Source organism: Eupeodes corollae, chromosome 1 (genome assembly GCF_945859685.1).
Source record: "Eupeodes corollae chromosome 1, idEupCoro1.1, whole genome shotgun sequence".
NCBI classification, from domain to species: Eukaryota; Metazoa; Arthropoda; class Insecta; order Diptera; family Syrphidae; genus Eupeodes; species Eupeodes corollae.
The window spans coordinates 161,517,968-161,541,947 of NC_079147.1; the positions used below are offsets into that span (position 1 = coordinate 161,517,968).

The 23,980-nt window shown below is 36.2% G+C and overlaps 1 protein-coding gene across 1 annotated transcript in view; it reads right to left on the minus strand.

Moving 5' to 3' along the window:
• Window positions 1-1,177: 1,177 nt before the first annotated feature.
• Window positions 1,178-23,980, minus strand: part of LOC129954073 (protein tipE) — a 181,265-nt gene continuing 158,462 nt past the window's right edge. Inside the window, exon 2 of the mRNA XM_056067727.1 lies at window positions 1,178-1,826. Coding sequence (XP_055923702.1) covers window positions 1,757-1,826 — 70 coding nt within the window. The 3' untranslated portion in view covers window positions 1,178-1,756. The remainder of the gene's footprint in view (window positions 1,827-23,980) is intronic.

Below are 23,980 nucleotides of genomic sequence, written 5' to 3' on the forward strand. Positions count from 1 at the left end.
TCAAAAAATAGTCCTAATTTTAAAGTTACCCTCAAAAATGTTAGTTTCTATAAAACAAAATGAAACATCCTTAAACCCTTTTTATGTGCATCTTTTATGTTATAGTTAAGTGCTAATGTGTGAAGCTTTTTTCAAAAAAATAAACTAAAAAATATAAAACAAATAAAAAGACAATTAGCCTTAAAACAATAACACGTACTATTTCCAAACAAACAACAATTTTTAAAAACAAAAATATTTACATAATTATTTTAATTAACTCAAACAAGTGTATTTTTATAGTTTTTGTTTGTTGTAATATATCCTTGTAATATTTACCTATTTTATCTAATTATATTTTATTTTTGTTTATCAAAATCACAGCTAATAATCTTTCTCAAAGTAACGAATTTCAAAATAAATAAATTTGTTTATATTTAAAAAAAAACAAAACATGACAAAGCAATTTTCTTATACAAAAGAGCGTTGCGTATAAATTAAATAACAAGAAATATTATTTTGTTCGTTTTTTTTTGTTTTTTTTTAACGTTGTTTTGGTTTTTGTTTTTTAAATTATTACATATATTTTTAATTCTCTTGTGAACTATAATTATTTAGGTATTTTTTTATTCTCTCTCTCCTCTGCTTAAATAACTATTTATTTTTAATTAAAATTAAATTTTATTAATTTTAATTTTAATTTTTAATTCCTTATGTATCATTATTTCAATTAATTTAAATTTATTTTCATTTAAAACAATATTCGAATTGCTTTTGTGTTGCATATTTTTAAATAATCACAGTCCAAAAATATATATTTATTTATGTTTATGTTTTTTTTTTGTTTTTGTTTTTGTCTTTTTTGTTTAATTTAGATTTTTATTAATAAATTATTTTTGTATGTTCTTAAGTGTGTTGTATGTTTTTTTTTTGTACACGAATTTTGAATAAAATCATTTAAAATTTTGTTTATTAGTAACAAAAAGTGCAACAAATTCATCACGAGAATGTGGGTATTTGTGATGGATTTCGTGCTTAAAATTCTAGCGAAGGATGGATCGATTCTAAATTTTAAAAAATTGTGAAGTTTAGATTTGTTTTTCTTTAATTTAGTTTTTTGAATAAATTCTGATTTTTCTACATATTTTTCTTCTATTGGATTTGCTTTTTATATTATTTTAAATTTATTTAATCGTACTTCGTTTCTTCGCGGTACAAAAGTGTTGTTTTTGTTTTCTATTTTTGTTTTAATTTTACTTAATTTTTATGAATATCAGCGATTTTTGTCTATAGTGATTCTAATAGTATGTTTTTTAATTCTTAGCTGAATTTCCATCGATGGAATTGAACATTTTGGAGAATTTTTTTTTTAATATTTTTAGTTTTAATTTGTTTACTTTATATTATGGATGCTTGAAATTCATATAAAGTTTAAGCGGTATAGTTAAGTTATATGTTGGCTTGTTTTGAGTGGTTTTGAATGGATGTCTATAGTATGTTTTTCAGCTTCAGCTTTTTTACGCGATACATTTGTTTGTTACTGTTTTTAATTTTATATATATGTATATATTTCATTTACAACTATTAGTGGATACAATTTAAATATTAACTATTAATTGTTTTTCTTTCTATTATTTAGTTTTGTTTTTGTTTTTGATTGACACTATGATGGAAGAACAAATAGATTATCCTTAAGCTCAGATTGGTTTTGCTTATGCTAGAAATCACTACTAGTCGATGGATTACCTAAATTGCTCTCCACCGTGTCGTCCTTATGTCAGAGGGGCGGTTTGTAGACTTCAATAGCTGGCGTTAACATATCCACTCGCGTTGATATCGATGTATCACTGAAAGTAAATAAATAACACACATTTTTATTAGTAATGTTACAACATTAGTTTTTTAAGGAATTATTAAGAAAGTATTAAAATATTGTACTCGTAAATGATGTCTATAAATACTTTTAACACTTCAAAACCATTGTTATTTTCCTGGTTTCAATGCATTTTAATAATACAAATTTGTATAGTTAAGCAAAATAGAAACGATATAGGTATTGAAAGTGTACTTTGTACTTAGGTTAGGTTAAAAAGACCTCTGACTGAAAAGCTTAAGATACTTAGACCACTTATAAGCCTGTTGCGTTACTACATGGACCGAAGATCTTTCCTTACTCGTCAACATTTAATGTCAGATTTCTTTTAAGTAGAAGTGCTCAAATGGAGCCTTTGCTCTGCCTGCTAATGCTTAGTATGCATTCGGTTATGAATTTACTGAAACATACTAAATTATATATGTAAGTTTGTTGCCATCTTATTCACAAACTTAGTCACCATAATAACTACTTTTGCCAGATCTCTTCTAGTGTCTCGACACTTTGCATATTTACATCTAGTATTCTTAGATTATACTTTTTAATATTATTATTTTATTATTTTATACTAATTTTTAATTTTTTGTAAATTATTTAATAAGTTGTATCAAAGATTTCAAGTTATTAATGTTTCATTATAAAATAGTTCTTTACTGCATCATTGTGTCTTTATTAAATTATTGGAATAATTCTTATTCAACCATCGAAGTTTCAAGCCAAACATTTGAAACTTACAAATCAACAATTAAGATGGAAGAAATAAAAGTTAAATTCTGTTTAACTTCCGAAATTCGGGAAAAACAAATTTTTATTAAATTGAAAACTATTCATATTTTAAAACAAGAAGACAATTTTTATTTCCCAACTGAATATCAACCAATCCAAAAACATGTTGAATTGGCTACGCTGTCCATAATCAAGGGAGCTGTGAAGAGCCTTAGTACAATAGACTTATAGACTTTTCACACCAAACCCCGAAAATCGTTCACACCAAACATTTACACGTTTTAGTTTTACATTAAAATTTGTTTAACACCAGCTGTCAAATTTTGTATTGATGAAAAAATTTGGGAGTACAAAATTTTTGTTTTTTTTCAAATATTTGTAAAAATAAAATGAATTCTAACCAATTCAAATTGACTTTAACGTAACACTAGCTCGTCTAGAAAAAGAGTTTGAACTGAAGTTCTGGGGACAAGTGTAATGGGCTCACGACATGGATTAACAAGAACTACAAGCTCAGTTCACTTCAACCGGTTCAAACAATTCATCAAGGAGAAGCCAAATGTGTAAAAAATATATCCTAGAATCAACAACAAACAAAACTGTTACAATACAAATTATTTAAAACATTTCCTTTTTCTTTCACAACAAATTCAATCCAAAATATTAAGCTTATGACTGACTATTGCTTCTGGTGTCCAAATGTCCTTCAAAATCGCCGTTGGCCGTCCGAGCAACTTATAGGCGGGGTTGAGAAGATTCTGAACAATTTCGTGTGAGTCCTTATGGCCGGAGCAGAAAAGGTCAATTCTTAGTGCCAGATTCGTAACAAAATCACATACAACCAAAGCGATCACTGAAGCTGTTATGATGGGCTGCAATTTCTCCATGACTATCTCTTTGGTTTCTTCCTTTGAGGACTCGCCTGGTCTGTCCAATGCACTGGGGATCTTCTAGATGTTGGTAGGCTGTTCATCAAGTTGCGATAGCCCACTGTTGTGGTGTTATTCACTTGAACAATGATTCCCACATTAATTCTCCTCCACAAATGAACTTATCCATATTTCCCAAATCCTTCTGATTGAACGGTTTTAACAGAAAGTCTTTCTCCAGGTAGTAAGCGAAAGCGTCGAACATATTTGTGGCGCCAAGTACTAGGACGCATCCCTTGGAATGCGAACTATGAGCAAATCTTTTTTGTCCCTGGGGTCGTCAGTAGCCAGTAGCCATTCCGGTTCCTTGCTAAACAAAGAGCGTTTGATACTCTGGAGGATCATAAGAGAACCGCCAGGGCCGAAAATTGTCACCGGGGCTTTTATTCTCGACGTTGTCAAATTTTCCCACATTTTTTTTTGGTGCCACGCACCTTTTTTTTTCTCTGTAAGTTTCTTGCCATCATATTCATAAACATAGCCACCATAATAACCATTTAAAGAACTACACCGAAATACAAAGAACGAGACACAAGTAATATATATCGTAACCTGACAATAGAATAGACAAAAAAATAGACTTCTGACATGGTTTAAATGCGGAGGTTTATTGGCTTAAACGATCTGAAGATTAAGACATTATAGTCGTCTATCAAAAACGTTAGCAAATTGATCAGAGGTATATATAGATTAATCATTAATTTGTATCGGGGCAAGAAAATTCGTGCCGTTAATTCTAGTGACGCGAGTATGCTTCCGCAGATAAATAAGATCTTTAGGAGGAACGATCGGAAAGGCCTTACTTGTCTTAAGCTTCAGAGGATGACAGAGAACAGAGGCAGCTGGAATAGATCCAGGAGACGCCACCGTCATGGACGATGACTTCCTTTTTTTGTCGAAGATGCGCAGAACAAGGCGGAGGCGGTGTGGACTGCTTTCCAGCAAGCAAGCATCAATCAAGATCTGGAAAACAGAGGCCTGCTGCACCGCTTCTAACTTTGTAACGACATAAAGGAATGGTGGTCTGAGAACCTATGTTTTACCAAGTTCAATGACGATAACTTAGCAAATGCCATTATTGCCGAGTAAAACGGGACCAATTCCATGTTGGTTACGAGAGTAAATCTCCAGCTCATCTTCGATTCAAAAAGGAAAAAGAAGTCAGTAGGTATCGATGGTATATTCAAAATGGTACTATGACATTTATCTCAGGAAGCTGTGGCCATTTATGGAACGTTATTATCCGGTGAGTTGGATGTACAGCTGTAGTACATCCCTTCTCGAAAAAGGGAAAGGACAACTCAAACCCGGCGAATCGCTCAATTGGGCTAATGACAATAAAATCATCCCAGATAATCAGTTCGTCCTTAAAGCGGGACATTGCACTATTCGTGCCACTTCTAAGCTTATTTCTGATAACCAGTAGAACACAAAAAGTATAGGTGCTTGTATGGTTGACTTGATGAAGGCATTTGACACCGTAAGGTTAGAGAGTCTTGAGCAGACTTGACATAAGTAAGCCGCTGTTGTATATACCTTATGACATGCTTAATAGCAGCCGGTTTGTTGTCCAAAGCGGGAGTGTAAATTCTACCAAAATGTTTTATACTAAAAATGGTCTTCAGCAGGGAGCAGTTAACTCGCCGATCTTGTTCCGTATTTAAACCAGCTATCTGATAGGTAGTCTAACTCAGGCAATTAAGGTTATCAGGACATTTTGCAGCGTATCTTCGACTAGATTCAGCAATATTGCGATTACTGGAAGTTGAATTCAACTTACGAAAAACCGGAAAGTTACTTATAAATATTTCCTTGAATTGAAGTAAACAGTGGAAGAGTTTCTGTGTGCAAGTGTTGTTTTAGCAAAACTTTGAACGAAAAAGAACGCCATCAAAAATAAAATGCTAAGCACATCCGGCATTACAGTGGACGACCAAAGAGGCAAAAAACTTCGAAAAACAAAAAAACTGTAGAGGAGCTTAATGAAGTCGTGGCTCATATTAAATCATTTTAAAGCTATGAAAGCCATTACACCAGGCGAACAAATGAAAACCTTCTAAACTTGAGGATTATGTACGACCTATACAAAGGCGGACGAGAGAATTTTGTCGGTCGTTCAATTTATGAGAGGGAATTTCACAATTTAAAACTTTCTTTTAAAAAACCAAAAGTGGATACCTGTTACAAGTGCGACACCCTTAACATGCGTTTTCAAGTCGCTGCTAATGAAGAAGAAAAATAAGAAGCTGGAAACCATCTCCAAACCATCATGAGCAGGCTCGTGCAGCTTACGATGCCAAAAAAGCTGATAAGCTAGTAGCACAAGACAGCACGCAACAAAAATGCTTCAGCTTCGATCTTCAGCAATGCTTGCCAACACCGTTTGTTGGATCCTCGGTAGCATTTTATAAAAGGCAGCTATGGACGTATGACCTTACTGTTCATAATAATGCTGAAAAAACTTTGTTTTTTTTTGCAATGCCTCACAAAAGTTGTTAATTACCTGTCTGAGCAAAAGTCTGAAAAAAAATTATAAATAAAATAATGTTTTCCGTTCTCTCATTGCTTTCAAACTTTTAAAAAGTTGTGAAAATTTGCTGGTTTCTTTAATTTTTAAGAAAATACAAAATGTACTATTATGAAAACGCAATAAGTCCTAATGATGAGTTTAAGGCATGAAGAAAACGAATTCAAAAAATTTGTATTGTTAAAAGTTCGCGCAAAGCAGTTAAATATTACAATTTACATCACATTCCTTATTCAAATAACTATAATTAGAACAAAATAACATAATTTAACAAAAAACAAACAAATTTATTAAATAGTTTGCACTTTAAAGTCCGATTTTGTTAAACATTCAAGCATAATAGACCGTGGCAGGAGGGTAGTTCCTATCAAGCCATCTTTTGCGTCTACTCCACACACTTTTTTTGAAGCTTCAGAAACGAGCTTGACACACCGTTCTACTGCTTGTGTGTGACAAGAATCAGGTGCCAGAGTGTATTAGTTGTTTAATTTCTTCATCCGTGATCCTCCTTTTAAAGGGAGGAGGAGAAAGTTTACATTTATCCCAACAAATCATGTCGGTGTAGTCTGTAGTAGGGATGTTAGGAATATTCGCATCCGCATCCGCAATTGCGGATTATTCGCAATAATTCCAATATCCGCATCCGCATAAACTGATGCGGAGTTTGTTGCGGATGCGGATGTTTTTTAACGCTTTTTTCAAATTCGAAAAATAACATCAGCACGGCATTCTATATCATGATAAATAAAAACGACCCTTTCACCCTAATTAAAAATTTTAAATTCAAATATCTCGGTCCTGACAAAAGCAACAAGAAATCAAATGCAATGGTCACAGATTTAAGGATATAAAAACTCTTGCTAAGTGGCCAGAGGACACAGTTTATTTGTATATATTAAGTGAAAAAGTGATACAGATACAGAACATAAATGCCGCCACCAACAAAAAGCAGAATATGGATCTATTTTAATTTAAATAAAAATTATCCTGACAAGTCTGAATCCAAAATATGTCGTTAAACATACTCACGAAAAGGACGCACTTCTTCGTTGAAAAACCACTTGAAGTCAAAGCACCCGCGCCAACAATGAAATCATTTAAAAAAAAAAGAAAGAAGGTGCAGGTATGATATTTTTTTATAAACATACAATTCTGAAATAGCTTGTTAGTTATTTTATTTTTTTTTCGTACAAAATTGCTTGTTATGTTCTTAAAACCATCTTTTTACTTTTTAGAACAAATTGTAACACCTTTACAAGCAGCAAAGAAACAACTTTCATTAGAGGAATCTTTGCAAAAGGGAAAAATTGGAATATTAGCAGCAGAACTAGCATCCAAATATAATTTTAGAGGACGAAATTGTTTACTGTTTTTTTTTGCAATGAACTGTACGGAAAAGTTGCTGCTAAAGTCAAGGAATTGCTTGAAAAATATGACTACATGTCTTTTACTTCTGATATTTGGACAGTTCCCAGCTCAAGTGTTTCCTTGCTAAGCTTAACTTGCCACGGAGTGTCAGAAAACTTTGAACGAACATGAATCGTATTAAAATGCGAGACGTTTGAGGATCGCCATACAAGTCACATCATTGCAGACAAATTTACCAACTATTTAGTGGAGCTGGCTTAATATACGATCCACCTAGAAACAGATTACAGTCTGAGAAGAGTGCTATCTTGCTTTTTATTAAATATAACTCACCCATTTTTAAATTTAATTATAAAACGCAAAGATAATCAATAACATTTTCCTTTATTTACGGACTTAAAATTGTTTCTATTTAATAAAATCTAAAATCCGCATCCACATCCGCGGATGTGAGTCTCAAAAAATCCGCATCCGCTTCCGCGGATGTCAAAATTTGTACATCCGCAACAACCCTGGTCTGTAGCAACGAAATTTATCTTCGGAGTGTTGAAATCGAATTGGCTTTCCCTTCATAAGCGATCGTGCTTTCCAAATTCGGCGCAAATTCGTTCTCTAATGTAAATACTTTCATCACCTATCATGATGAGCACATGATGACAGGGTCAATGACAAGTTTTGAGAGAACCGTGATGTTCTGATGGTTTCAAAAACAATTTTCGGGCCATCTGTAATCTCTTTGCTGGTAGCATTTTACATGCTTACATAAAGTCGGAGTACTAGATTAGCTTGAATGTGAAAGGGGGCCAGTATCACGGGCCGCCAAATCTACTGAGATAGTACCTGAATCGATGGCAACAGAAATGTCAAGCAGGTAAATTATATCCTCGCTCAGGACTTTTCTGTCTATAATAGGTATGAGGCAATCCACATGGCCAATATATTTTGATCCAGGTACCTGAATGAGAGAATAGTGGTCTTCTTTCTCAGTTTTTCAAAAGCGTTTTGAATTAATTTTTTTTATTACTATTGTTTCATCTTTTCTCCCATCAAAGTACAATGCATGTAATGCTTCCTCAATCGATTTTTTTGAGTTTTTCCTCTGCGTATTTTATTTTTGTCAATTGGGAAGTGTCTGTGTCATTAATGATACCAAAATCTTGAAGGACCGATGACGCGATCGCGGCCGTGGCTCGATCAGAGGATCCGAAACTATCACTAGCTAGACATGTTGATTTAAGATTGATCCTCATCTGCCATGGTTTTTTTATTTTTGATAACTTGGTGCGGCACTGGAGGGTCGTATAAGTCAAGGTCATCACTATCAGAATCATTAGAATCTTTTTCCACCTTTATGAACTGTAAGTGTTCGTCAGATTGATTAATTATTCCTGTCGACATACTTGGCTGGGGCTCTATGTTCTTGGTTTTCTTTCAAGCCGTTTCGTGTTTTGTTTTTCCTGCAAGTCCAACGATCCAATCTACTGATTTGAATTTTCGTTAGGTTTCTAATACGCTAAATTCAACATTAGGACCTATTGCGTGTTGATAATAGTGAATTTTATTTAAAAAAAGTCAAAGACGGGCAAATGTTCGCAACTTTTCAAAAGTTTAAATGGAATGCGCAACTTTTGTCAGGTATTGCGGATCCAATAAAAAAATTGTTTTTTTCAGCCGACCCTAATCTCCATATTTCTTATCACAAAATATTGCCGTAACATGTGAATGTCTAAAGGGCCTTGCACATGAGAGCAAACAAGGAATGACGAATTTTACACATCTCAAAAAATCAATTTCAAACAAAAACACATTTAAATTACAAGACAACAATTGAGACTAATGTAAGGATAATACAAATTGCATTTTATTCTCTTTAAGAAGAACATTTTGTAAAAACAATTTGGAAGTAACGAATTGCAGTGTGGTTGCTACGAACTGACAAACTCGATTCGCGTTCCACATAGCATCCGCTCTGCAACTAATAAATTGTTCGCGCGCAAACTAACCTCAAAATTATATCGACCTTGTTTTGTTCATGGCTGAAGAAAATATGGGAGGCAAAATTGACAATTCGACGCTGTCTGCGAATGGAAATATAGCTCATGTAAAAGAAAAGTCAAAATATGCGAACATCCACAGATCGCAGTTCGTAGTTCGTAACTCATGTGCAAGATGCTTTAAGCCCATTGTCAACAACCTGATAGGTCCTTACCAGTGTGGTCTTAGACCAGGAAAGTCCACAGTCGATCAAATATTCACATTACGGCAGATCCTGGAAAAAACCCAAGAGCACCAAATCGACACCCACCATCTCTTCATCGATTTTAATGCCGTATATGATAGCATTTACAGGGACGAGCTGTAAAGAGCCATGTTTAGTTTTGGCATCGCTGACAAACTCGTCCGTTTCTGCAGGATGACTATGGAGAATTCGCGCTGCTTCATAAAGGTTGGAAACAACTTAATAAAACCTTTCGATGTCAAAAAAGGCCTTAGACAATGTGATGCGCTGTCAAGCAATTTCCATAACATGGTCTTTGAAATAATAGCGCAGAGGTCCCACGTAGTTGAGAGGATTAGAAGTTGGAACAAGGAGCTACAGCCGCGTAGACTTAGCCATAATGATAATTATTTAAATGTTAAAATCCCTGATAAAGCTTTCAGAAGATGTTATCGATCTTAATTTCGTTTAGCATTTGAGTTTTTTTAGGTAAGCTTTTTTTGTTGTAAATTTCGATATTATGTTCGTGTTAAATTAAAAATAAAACCAATGTCAGAAACCTTGGAAACACTGTTTTAACTGTTTCTTTCTTCTCGAAGGACCAATATTATGTTGACTACTCATAATTAAAAACCCTGTTAACACAATAAACAAACAAATTTACATACATCACATTCGTGTCTATCGTTGAAGGTGTTCCTGTTAGAAGTGCCATCTTCACGTCGGCCGTACTGCGTCTCGCCAACGCGTGTAATTCAAAAACATTCTACGATTCTTTGCAATTAGTAGGTATTGAATTATTAATTCCAAACAGTAACATTTTAGTTTTTGTGATTTAAATCACTTCCACCCAAAAACTGTAAAATAAAATTTAATATTTCCAACTTTTCAATTAAGGCAGAATTTTTGAATTAAAATCTAATTTACATTAAAAAATACTGATTTTTTTATTTGCAGTTGAGGCAGCAGCGGAGGAATCATAGGTACAAGTCGTAATTGTGACACCTTTATTAAAACAAAGGGGACAACCACTTGGCACGAATCCTTGAAACGGGTCTCTAGAGAGAATACCGCAGCACCGCGGCGGCGGCGGCGCTCTTTTAAAAAGGGAAAGTGCATACTTTAATTTTATGTTAATCACATTACATGATTTTCAAGAGCGTTGTCGTCGTCGGTCGGTCGTGCCGATGGGGTTGCCTTTGCCGTAGAGACGACCTTCAAAATGTTTTTAAGTTTAAGTGTTTTTGGAAAGAAAAAACATCACAGATGTTATTAATGAAATTAAACAACTCGTATATTTGCAAAAACATTTATTTTGCTATTGTTTAAGACGTGATTTTAATAAAAATGATTGCAATTAAATTAATTTGTTTTACAACGGAATTTTATATATATGTATGTATTTTTTAAACAAGCGCTTCTCGAAACTTAAAAAACTTTATATAGTAAATGGTGAAAGTTACAAAAACAACATTTTTACATAAGTGCAAATCCGTAGAGCTCATGAAGTGAGTAATAAATTATTGATTATTATTAATAAATAAATCTGATGAATGAAATCTATTTTCTACTGGGTTACGTAAAAGGCAGCTAAATATATTTTAACATATCCATGTCCCGTCCACACACACCACCAGCTTATTGCCTATAACTTCTGTGGTTCTTGTTGTAAGCCTTTATTTTTATTTGATAAATTCGTAATCACTGTGCCATTGAAACGGCATATTTCACTCATATCCGTACAAAGGATATATCAGAGTCAGACAACCGTAATGCAATTGGAGCTAACAGCCCCCGTATTCATATGTAACTAAATCGAATATTCTCAATTCGCTTAATCATGCGGTTTTGGTAACAAAAACTGTCCCAAAGAAAAATGGCTCCCACAAATAATATTCACCTCGAATTCGCATCAAATGGTCAATCAATAGCTTTTTCGACCGTCATTTATGTAAATGGAACCATCCAATGGACAACAATGAAAAACCAATTACAACAACAAAAAATAAAGAGAAGAAAAAAATAAATGGTTATCCTGTATAAATTTACATTGCAGACATTTAGCAAGTCCTGCGGTTTTTGTAAAAAAAATAAATCGATAAAATAGTTGATTGTTGTTGATGTTGTCACTAAGCCAGGAGAAAAAAAAGGATGAATCGGTTAAATGCACACAAATTTGATATCGTTGCATAAATAAAACATCACCACATATTTAAGCTCATAGTATTAAGAACTTATCAAGTTTTTTACTATGGATTTGCATACAATCTACGCACCTCACAGAAGGGTTTGTTTGCTTCTACGTTTTTCTAAATTGGCAGATTTTTCAGAGTCCTATCCAAACATAATCTTCTGCGGTGACTTCAGGACCTAATCTCAACTTAATCTTAACCCAGTGAACACAACTCATTTTTCTAATTTCTAACATAAATTGCTAGATCTGTTTATTGATAGTGAGATAAAAGCAAAGTTTTACTTTTTTTTACATTTCAGAATTTTCAGAAAGTAGTTAGCTTCAAATGTTCAAATGGTAGACATTTGCATTCAAGAGGACAGAAGCGTCTACAAGTTTTTCTCAAAACCCTCCTCTGTCTATCAACTCCTACTCTCACCTCCCCGTGGTGAACATCGGGTGCCTAGTACCTCAACTATATATTGGGTTCTTACCCCCAGCGGAAAGTTGTTGGGGCAGCAAACGAGAGAGGGGGAGAAGTGTTTTCACTAAGGCACATCTCCTTATCCAGACGGCAGCGGACGAATTCTGGAATCAACGTTTCAGTAAGGTTGAACTACTTAGTGAATACCTTATAGGGCTTCTACGACTTATTTGGCGCCCAGGCCTGTAAGGAGCGGTTTATCCAGTTCAATGTCCTTGAAGTAGGAGTTATACTAAGGATCTGGCCCTCCAGGTTGGGGGTTGTACCATTGGGGTGGCTTCCGGGCCACGTAAAAACATCGCAATTGCGAAGCACCAACAAGCCTCGGATACAGACGGATTCACTGTTGACAACACACGGAAACGAAATAAGGACAACGAACTTCGAATCTGTACGTGGAATGTTAGGTCCTTTAACAGACCACGTGCAGCCGAAAAATTAGCGGAAGTCCTAAACTGCTGAAGAGCAGATATTACAGCCAACCAAGAAGAGCGATGGGATGGACTGGACTACGGCGACTGCTACCATGAGCAAAGACAGGGTATATTTGGGTGTGGATTGCTTGTTAGAACTAGACTCAGGCAAAAGTCTTGAGTTTCAACAGTGTGAACTAGCGCATTACGACAATCCGCATCTAGGCTAAATTCGCCAACATAAGCCCAATATGCGGGCATGCTCCAACAGAGGAGAAAGATGAAGACACCAAAGACATATTGTTCGAGCTCTTGGACAAGACTTACGAGCAGTGCCCTGGCTATGACATTAAAATTGTCTTAGGAGATTTTAAAGCCTAACTAGGGAGAGAAGACATCTTTGGTGGCATAATCGGAAGATATAGCCTGCACAAGACCACCTCCGACGACGGATTCAGGCTGATCGATTTCGCTGCGGGGTGCGACGTTCCGGTAGCTAGTACGCAGTTCACACATCTCAATATCCACCAGAGGACATGGAAATCTGCATTGTGATCGACGCACGACACTCCTCCAGTATACAGGCTGTCCGAACATTCCGAAAGACCAACATTTACTCGGACCACTACCTCGTTGTAGCCAAGGTACGCCTACGGATATCCCGATCCACGCCAAAAAAAGGAAGTACTGTGAGAAGCTTCGATGTTAGACGGCTACAATCGCAAGACTGTCGATCAAGTCTCTAGTAACCTCTTAAGGATTCCTATGCTGCCTGCATTAAGCATTGAAAACCGGTGGCAACATTGACTTGCAGCCATTAGAGATGCCGCCTCTAAAATGCCGGCAAGCGCACGCAGCGAAACAATAGGCATACAAAACGGCGCTGCACAGGAGAACCAGAGCTGCTCGCGAGCTATAAGAGGCGCGGGGGGGGGGGAGAGAGAGAGAGAGAGGAACACTGGCTTCTTAGATGGAAAAAGAGAGCATAAGAAGTGCGTGATCGAGGAGATAGAGGGATGTCACAACAGGAATGAGGTTCGTAAATTCTATCAAAAGTAAAAAAACCTTCCAAGGTCACCACACACGAACCGAAGCATGTAAAGACGATCAGCATAACATCGTAGTAAAATCGCAATCTATGCTGAAAATATAGAAAGACCACTTCTCCAAATTATATAAGGGCGATGACGAACCGAATCCCGCTGTGAGGGAGATAGAACCACTTAACCAAGGCGACGCAGATCAACAATTCTGCCTACCCGACCTAGAGCTGACGGCATCGCTGCCGAACTATTTAAAGCGGCGGGCGATGACTTGGTAGGGAGCATGCACCAACTCATCTGCAAAATATGGTCGGAAGAAAACATGCCCGAAGAGTGGAATCTCACTATAGTGTGCCCGATACATAAAAAAGGAGACCCTATAAATTGCTCCAACTACAGAGAAATCAGTCCCCTTAACATTGCATATAAGATCCTCTTTGCCCTATTATGTGAACGTCTGAAGCCGTTCGTCAACAACTTGATAGGTCCTTTTCAGTGTGGTTTTATACAAGGAAAGTCCACAGTCAATCAAATAATCACATTGCGGCAGATACTGGAAATAACCCAACAACACCAAATCGACACCCATCATCTTTTCATCGATTTCAAGGCCGCATATGAAAGCATCTACAGAAAAGAGCTGTATAAATCTATGTCTAGTTTTGGCATCCCTGCCAAACTCGTCCGTTTGTTCCGGATGACCATGGAGAATTCACGCTGCTACATAAAGGTTGGAAACAACTTAACAGAACCTTTCGATGTCAAAAAAGGTTTTAGACAAGGTGATGTGCTGTCATGCGATTTTTTTAAACATCGTACTTGAAAGAATAGTGCAAAGCTCACACGTCAACACTAGCGGCACTATCTTTCAAAAGTTTGTCCAGTTACTAGCACATGCTGATGACATTGACATAATCGGAAAAACTCAGCGTGGTGTCAATGGGGCTTTTGTAAGTATTGAAGCAGAGACGGCAAGAATGGGTTTAACGGTTAACCATTGCAAAACAAAGCACATACTATCGTCAAGAAATTACTTACAACACCGACGTCTCGCTCAAAACGGTCAAAGGGTAAAAGCCCATAGACTAAGATGGCTGGGTCACGAATTACACATGGAAACCAATGCTCCGGCCCGGAAAGTCTTTGAATCCACACCAACAAGACAGTGCAGTAGAGGAAGACCGCGAATAAGGTGGCGCACAAGCGAAAAGTAACCTCAAACATCTAGCTTGGGGCCGAGCTAGATGAAGAATTTCTTTGGGTGAGGCCCTAGTTTACACTGGGCTGTAGCGCCACCTTAAGTTAACGAATTAAGTAAGTCCGATAGAAGAATTGAGAAATTTATGAAAGATAGAATAAATATTCTTGTAGCACATCTGTTAAAAAATAGGTAGCTCAACATTCCGTAGATAACTATTCCTACGCGCAAATAATGTCAGTTTAAAGGCCAACTTCGAATGAATTGATTGAGAAAACCCTTTTCAAGACAAGAATTACTCTTGGAGGATTTGTAAATTCTTCCTCGGAAGATGCAGTTTATTTTCTATGACTTCAGCCAAGCGTTAATAAATTTTGACGAACTAAAAACTATAAAACTTAGTCGCTGCAAAACAAAAAAATAATAAAACAAATATCTAACTTCAATTTCTTTATACAGTTCATGGCACGTGAATTTAATATTTGTTTAGTCATATACCGCACGTGTGGTTTAACATGATACCAAACGAAACACCTTCTCTCCATAAGAACCATATATGTATATGAGCTGCAAAGTCTACATAGCAAGCAAAACCCCAAACCAACATCCTGGCCGGATGTGGGCCTGTCACAAATGCAAATAGAAAATATCTCCCTCTTTCTGCTCTACCACCAATGAATATATACTATCGTCACGTCACCAGGGATAATGTGGCAAACCATCACAGACTCCACTTCAAGAGCCTCCTGGACAATGGAAAAATAAAAAAAATAGAAAACAGAAAACTAAAAACTAAAAACAACCTGCATCTCTGCGGTGATGAAAACAGAGTTATAAAAACAAGATCCAAGCTGTGTACGTCGTCTATAGTATATACGACTTGTTGAACTTCCGTGTTTTCCTAAAAATTAGAAATCCATAAAGTGAGTCACTATAAGAAACTTAGTCTAAACACACGTCGTGTCGCTTCGTTCGGCTTATGTCCGAGAGAAAAAAAAAATAAAATCAATTAGTAAAACTTCCATACAGGGTACTCTAAAAATTAACTAAGCAGACAATTTTAAGAGAACTCTTTTTTGCTTTTAGTCCTAAACCAATTTCAGTTTCAGAAATTTCAGAAATGTAAGTATTGATCTCGTTTAACTGAACCTAGTTTGAGTATCGTTTTAGTACCGTGCCGTCCCAGTCTAGTCATGCAAGAGGACTGTTAAGATTCTTCAGTTTTAGCTTAAACCCCGCTTTGGATATTTGATCTGATGTTACTTTTCTAATCTTCTGGTCAAGTTTTAGAACCTAATACAAAAATGACAATATATAACCTTTTCCCGTAAATGTCCACCTTCATTTCTTCGAACCTATCATATCCGTATTGTATCTTGAGCTTGAGGTATGTAATAAAGACCTATATTTTCGACCTAATATATGACATAATATAATTGCAAAAGCGAATTTCTTCCTTGGCCTTATCAAACGTTGCTCTACGGAATTTAACGATCAGTAGGTTACAAAATAATTATTTTCACTTATGTCATGTCCATCCTTCAATATGCAAGACAGATTTAATCACCTTTCCACATTACTCACTTGCAAAAAATTGAAGCCGTACAACTTTTTGCCTTGCGTAATAGGCTGAACTCTTTTTCATACGCTCTTATGAAGACCGCTTAAACTCTTAAGCCTGCAAACGCTTTCCCGACGTCGTCGTATTGCCGATATAGTATCTGTTCACCAACTTTTTATTTATATCATAGACTCTTCTAGTTTACTAGAATTAATAAATTTAACGTTTTCAATCACCGCACCAATTACGGACACTTTCAATTTTATCGATATGCTATACACATTAAGATATAATATCTTAATGTTTTACTTCAATCCAATCTTTAGAATGTTAAGTTTAGACAATTCTGTTCAAGAAATCTCTGATTTTCATCTTAATTGGAACCTCTCCTTGACAAATGAAATCCATGCCATTAATAGTTCCAGAGCAACAAGTTTAAAAGCCGATAAAACTCTAATGTTTAAACCAGCTGAACCATTTTACGACCACTACTTGACTTCACTTGACTTTTGATTTCTAGACTTTGGTACTTTTGATACCTAGGTAACTAAGACTCGATGGATATTTGTATAGAGTCATTTCAGTGTACGAAACACTATGTCGTTATTTTAGAAGTCAAGATTAACTCTGTTCTTTCGCTAGAATTTCTTTTCTATTTATTTCAACAAATGTTAGCTTATTTAATTAAATAAATAAATTGGGTGGCGTACCAGTCCAAGAGGAGAGAAAGAGAAGAAGAAATAAGATAGATGATAGAAAGAAAGAAAAAGTAATGGAAATGACGATGTTCATAGGACCGGCAGCAGTGCTGGCACTCCTCGCTGTCACTCCGGATGTCAGCGCAGTGTTAGTTCTTCTTAGGATGGAAGGAAAGATTTGACAGATGCCAGAAACAATAAATAGAACAGAGGGAGAAAAGAGAAACGTATAAAGACTCGGAAAAGACAATGGGTTAGTAAGAAAATGGAAAAAGAGAAAGAAAAGATAGACAAAGAATAAAGACGCAAGACCGTCCGCTGCGAGGCTCACGGCAAGCTTGTAGTGCTCGGCTGAGCTCAGCAGTAATCTGCCATCATATGCGTATCCCACTTGCCCTGGTATCGTTCTTCCATTGTCCTTATATCCTGGTGAAATCGCTCACCTTGCTCTTTACTCAAGTCTCCCAAGTTTTCAGGAAACCGATCCAAACGGTTTTGCAAGTAGTGCACCTTGATGCTCATGTTGCATCCAAGCTCACGAAAAGCCGTCAGCATGTTATGAACCAAATCCTTATAATTTGAAGCCTTCTTGTTGCCTAGAAAGTTTTCGACAACTGACACAAAAGATTTTCACGCTTTTCGCTCTTTTTCATTCATAGATTCAACAAAATTTGTGTCTTTTATTAACCGTCTGATTTATTTTTTCATCGCTTAATCCTTTCATCTTTGTAGATATGAATTAAAAACATGATGAATCCTTATCTAGAGCCTTCATTAAGCCAAGTTTTATATGAAGTGGAGGCAGTATTATTTTATCTCGATCAACCAAAGGCTCATTAATAACAGTTTTTCCTCCAACAACCATGTTCTCTCTTTCAGGCCAGTCTGTTTTTACCCAGTGATCTTGTTTAGCTCTGCTATCCCAAAGGCACAAGAAGCAGGGATATCGACCTTGCTGTCCAAGGAGGAAGTTAACCATTTTTAAATCAACACAAATAACCCATCCATGTTCGTGATACTTAATTTTTTCCAAGACTATAGCTATATTCTTGTACTCTTCTTTCATTTGGGTAGAGTGAGCAATAGGTATTGATCCCAGTTCGTTACCATTGTGTAAAAGCACACATTTCAAACTTCGCTTGGAACTGTCAATAAACAGACGCCATCGATCTGGTTCATACTCGGGAAGGCCCATTTTTGTTAAGAGACCTTTAACATCGTGACAGAAAACGAGATTTTCTTCCTGAAAAAAGAATGTAAGCAACTCTGCTTCCCTTTTACGATAGAAAGTTATTGTTGTTCCTTCATCAAGTAGATTTTTTTCTTTTATCCGCGATGCAAGTAACTCAGAACATTGTTTTGAGAGGTTAGGATCCCTGATTCATTAATTCACTTTGGTTAAATGGTTGGGGACTTGATGCATTTTCCTCATATTCACTGTCTTCATCTGTGTCGCAATGAGGTATTTCATCCTCCGAAAGACCTGGTAGCTGATGAAATGTTGGTATAGGAACTTCATTGGAATGAGGGACGGGCCTTCGAGCAGAGTCTAAATCAGGACATTTCCACTTGTTTTCGGTTCTTACTATTGATGCCTCTGATATTCACTAGACAGAAATAACAGTCATCATAGTGATTTTTTGGTTCTCTCCAAACCATAGGCACACCAAATTTAAGACTCCGCCTTTTCCCATTTGTCCACTGACGTCGATGTTCAATACACGTTTTGCAAACTACATGTGGTTCCCAAGATTTATCTTGGTCACCAAGTTTGATACCAAAATAAGCATTATGTGCTTTCTTCAGAAATTCAGTAATGGATTTTCTGTTCTGATTTGTCGTGTATTCACCACATACATAACAAAATTGCTCGGGATGAATAACAAGATTCTGCGGCTAGATGACATTTCTAAAAATTAGCTCGTAATGACTTACAGTATTAATTAAGAAGATGAGATTTTCTGATGTATATGCTCCTTGGGAGTACAAAAATTGACTAACTTAATTTCACACAATGGCATATGAATTTTTATTAAATTAGGCTAAATTTAATATTTCTGTAACTATAAAACTAGAGCTGCTAGGGAAAAATGGCAAAATTGTAGACCTGTGTAATTTATATTAAAAGACAAATTTAATAAACAAGAAACTTGGTTATTTAAATTAACTTATTTGAATATAATGAAAAAAAATCGAACATTTTAAGAAATTATAATATAAAAAAGGACTTCAAAAAGTATCAAAACCCCAAAACAAATCTTGAAAATCTACCGGTTTTCCTTGGCAGACAAAACCCTTTCCAAAAGTCTCGCAATTACTTGTTTGGTGTTTCACTTTACACCCATAAAAACAAGGCAAAAACCCTACCTACAAATAGAGCTCTATGTGTGGTTCGTTTATAGGAGCAAAATCTTGCTTCCCACGAGCGAGATTAGAAAGAATTCCTCCACGGAATCTAATCAAATTGCCGGTAACATAATTATCCACACTATTTTCTGACAATCACTTTTAATATAATACGAGGAATAATTACAATATGGACGTTAATATTTCACTTGACGTTTAAAATTTTAAGACAAAAAAAAAATATAAATGCTTCGGACGCTTTTGCGCGTCGCTTCGCTCGGCCCTGCACTCTTAACTGAGGTTTGTGTGCGCTTTTGAAGGGGATTTTGAGCTTCTTCTTGAGTTCAGGAATTTTTTGCTGGAAGATCTTAGCTTGAAGGACCTTTATCTTGAGCGGTTTCGGTTTTCGTGCGTAGCAAAACACTGTACGACACGTCGTGCGAATTAGTAAATCTTCGGCCAAAATCAGCTCGGACTTCGTTTGGACCACAAAAAAACTATATGTGTAAATAAAAAAACGAAGGGATGGCGTACTGCGGCTACCGCCGCGCACCTAATTAAACATTTACGTTAGAATCTAAGCCACCAATATAGTTTTCTTCAAACGACAGATGAAGACACCAAATACATATTCTTTGAGCTCTTGGACAAGACTTATGATCAGTGCCATTAAAATTGTCTTAGGAGTTTTTAATGCCAAGCTAGGAAGAGAAGACATCTTTGGTGGCACAATCGGGAGATACAGCCTGCACGACACCCCCTCCGACAACGAATTCAGGCTAATCGATTTCGCTGCGGACGTTCTGGTACGTCTCGCAGTACGCAGTTCACACATCTCAATATCCACAAGAGAACATGGAAATCTCCTGATCAATCAACTTGCAACCAGATTGACCACATTGCGATCGAAGCACGACACGTATACAGGATATCCGAACATTCCGAGAGGCCAACATTGACTCGGACCAATACCTCGTTGTAGCCAAGGTACGGCTACGGATATCCCGATCCAAGCCAAAACAAGGAAGTAATGTGAGAAGATTCGACGTTAGACGGCTACAATCGCAAGAGACTACCATGTCCTTTTCCGATCGAGTCTCTATAATAACCTCTTAAGGAGTCCTATGCTGCCTGCATTAAGCATTGAAACCAGTGGCATCATTGCCTTGCAGCCATCAGAGATGCCGCCTCTAAGTGCTAGGTTTCACAAACCCCTTGTTTGATGACGAATGCTGGCAAGCGCAGGGAGCGAAACAGCAGGCATACAAATAGCGCTGAACAGAAAGACCATAGGTGTTCGCGAGCTCTACGAGTAGAAGAGCTGAAAAGACCACCGGCTTCTCAGATGGAAAAGAAGGAGCAAGAATAGTACGTCAAAAGATAGAGGCAATGAGGTTCGTTAATTTTACCAAAGGGTAAAAAAAACCTCCCAAGGGTACAGCTACGAACCGAAGCCTGTAAAGACGATCAGAGGAACATCGTAGTAGAATCGCATTCGATGTTGAGAATATGGAAAGACCACTTCTCTAGATTATACAACGGCGATGACGATCCGAATTCCGCTGCTGTAAGGGAGATAGAACCACTTAACCTAGGCGACGCAGATCAACAATTCCGCGTACCCGAATTCAACGAAGTGAAGATAGCTATATCTAAACTTAAGTCTGAACTATTAAAAGCAGCAGGCGATGATTTGGTAGGGAGCATGCACCAACTCATCAGATCCTCAACAACCTGATTGGTTCTTATCAGTGTGGCTTCAGACCAGGAAAGTCCACTATCAACTAAATATTCACACTACGGCAGATCTTAGTAAAAACCCAGGAGCTTCAAATCGATACCCACCATCTCTTTATCGATTTTAAAGCCGCGTATGACAGCATCTATAGGGAAGAGCTCTACAGAGCAATTTCTAGTTTTGGCATCCATGTCAAACTTATCCGTTTGTGCAGAATGACGATGGAGAATTCACGCATCAAGGTCGGAAGAGATATCACCGATACATTTGATGTCAAAAAAGGCTTTAGACAAGGCGTACACTGTCATGCGACTTCTTCAACATCGTTCTGGAAAGAATTGTGCAAAACTCAACTGTCAACACTAGAAGCACAATCTACCAAAGGTCCGTCCAATAACTCGGATACGAAGATGATATTGATCGCGACTCAGGTGGCGCACCCATGGAGAGGACCTCAACCAGCTTTTCGTGCGAAACTGGAGACAGCTAGCTAGGGACAGATCTGGCTGGAGACGCATGTTGGTTGAGGCCCAAGTCCGCCTCGGACTCTAGCGCCACCTTAAGTAAGTAAGTAAGTAAAACGACCTTACTTGACACACGGATACTTACGGGCTAAATGCTCGTTCTTCTTCTGCCTCAGTCCTTGGATGGACGTTCGTCGTCGTTGGCAGAATTTTTACCTGCGTTGCCAAAACCACTCGCAAAACATATAAATTACATAAGGTTTCCCAAAAACTATCAAAACTTTGATAAAATCAGATTGCATTCACCCTTTCTATTTGCTAAATAGCGTTTAAAGATATAAACCTTTCAACAACTTCTTTATCGCACGACTAAGGAACTTCAAATGACCTCTAAGCTGAAATAAAGCCTCCATAGGCCTTATTTCGTAATCGCCGATTTTTTATTTCGACCACAGAAAAGTACTTTGTCATGTCCGCGATAATTCTTAAGCCGCCGACAGTTGTTCTAGCCGGTTCGCTGGCCGTTAAAACTGTTAGTACATTGTATTTGTTCAAAAATCCTTAACGGACATGATTATTTCGCACCTTAAACATTTAAAAATGGAAACACCCTTTTCTGTATACGTTGTCTTCTTATATATGTATGAAGAAGAATTATTAAAAAGTCCTTAGAGAGGCCTTAGTTTTGAATTAATTCCAAATCACGAACGTATAAGTTGGATGAATAAACAAAGCCATTGCACTTTTTGTCTTTATTCTTCAATTATTCCTTTGACTCTTGAGCTCTTGAAGGCAGGTTGTGTGCTGTGTCCTTTTGTCAAGTAATTTCTAATATAAACTTATTTATATGAAATACAATGGCAAATAGACTGATGTTATTTCAAAGAGTAGTCCTTTGGTATGGTAGTGTGTAAGTTTGTTGCTTCATGTTAGAATTTTGATAGATGGATTTGTAAATAAAACAAGTTAGGAATTGCAATTTTCAATAGAATTTCTACCTCTGGCCTGGCTCGGCTTCCTTATCTATTAATTGCATGGTAAGCATAGATGACGGAAAGCTTGATATAAACGTTTTAATTTTAATAATGTCATTGTCAGAAGAGAATTAAAACCAGGTGTAGAATTTAGTAACACATTGATATGGGAAGATCTTCTCTGAGGGACTGACTTCATGTAAAGAGAGATTATTTCATCTGAGATTGGACATTTAATTTGATATACCTATTTGTGGGGATATATGGCCGAACGAGGTCTGTACAATTTTGATTTTAAGGAGTTAAATTGGGGTTTCATATATATTTATTCGTTTTTTAAAAGTGATGTTTTAGCAGTTAAAATAAAAAATTTGGTCTAAAATTTGCATTAGTAACAAATACTGTTCAACAAGGCAATCAAATTGGAACATTTCATCTTTTTTGAAGGCCTTATTCTATCACGTACAGTTTTTAAAACATTTCTTTTTAAAATTAAAACAAAAAAGAGGCTGGGATGCGACGAACACTGATAACTAGCCATCCCGTCTGTCAATTTGTCTTGCTTAAAAGTTTATAGGTTTTCGTGTTTTGTTAAAAAAGTTGTCAGTTGAATTATCTTAAAAAATTAAAAATTACCAAAAATATTTTGCATATCGTCGGCTAAAGACGCAAACCTCGTGAATCCACTTTCTTTTAAAAAAAATGAGATTTTTGAAAATATATGAAGTAGGATTAAAAAAGTTGAATAACGTATGTAAATCCACAGTTTAAGCAGAACAAGTGTCGTGAGTAAGAAGTGTGTTAATGATATTGTATTTTATTTGTGAAAAAATAGTTTTTATTTCAATTTCGATGTTTTAATTGAGTAAGTGGATAGGATATACAAGGTTTTATTTCTTATGCAATTCATATCCAACAAGGATTTACAAGTTTTTTTTATTTTCTTTAACGAACAATATTTTAACAGTTAAAATGTTCTTACACTTCAACTACCACGTTGAAGATTGAATCGACGTTAAACTATGGGATATGAAAACAAACAGAATAATCTTTGCTATCAGGATATCTGATGTTGGCTAGGCTAGAGTATGAGAACTGAAGAAAAATTTTTCTCTAAAACTTAGACATTTCTAATTTGACCGGACTATTAAGTATTATGTTTTTTTTTATTATTTTTTAACTCCTACTTTTTACATTTTTTAAGTCAGGAATGTCCCGTGGATTAAAAATGCTAAAGTTTGCCTTAAAAAATGACATTATCCGAAGAA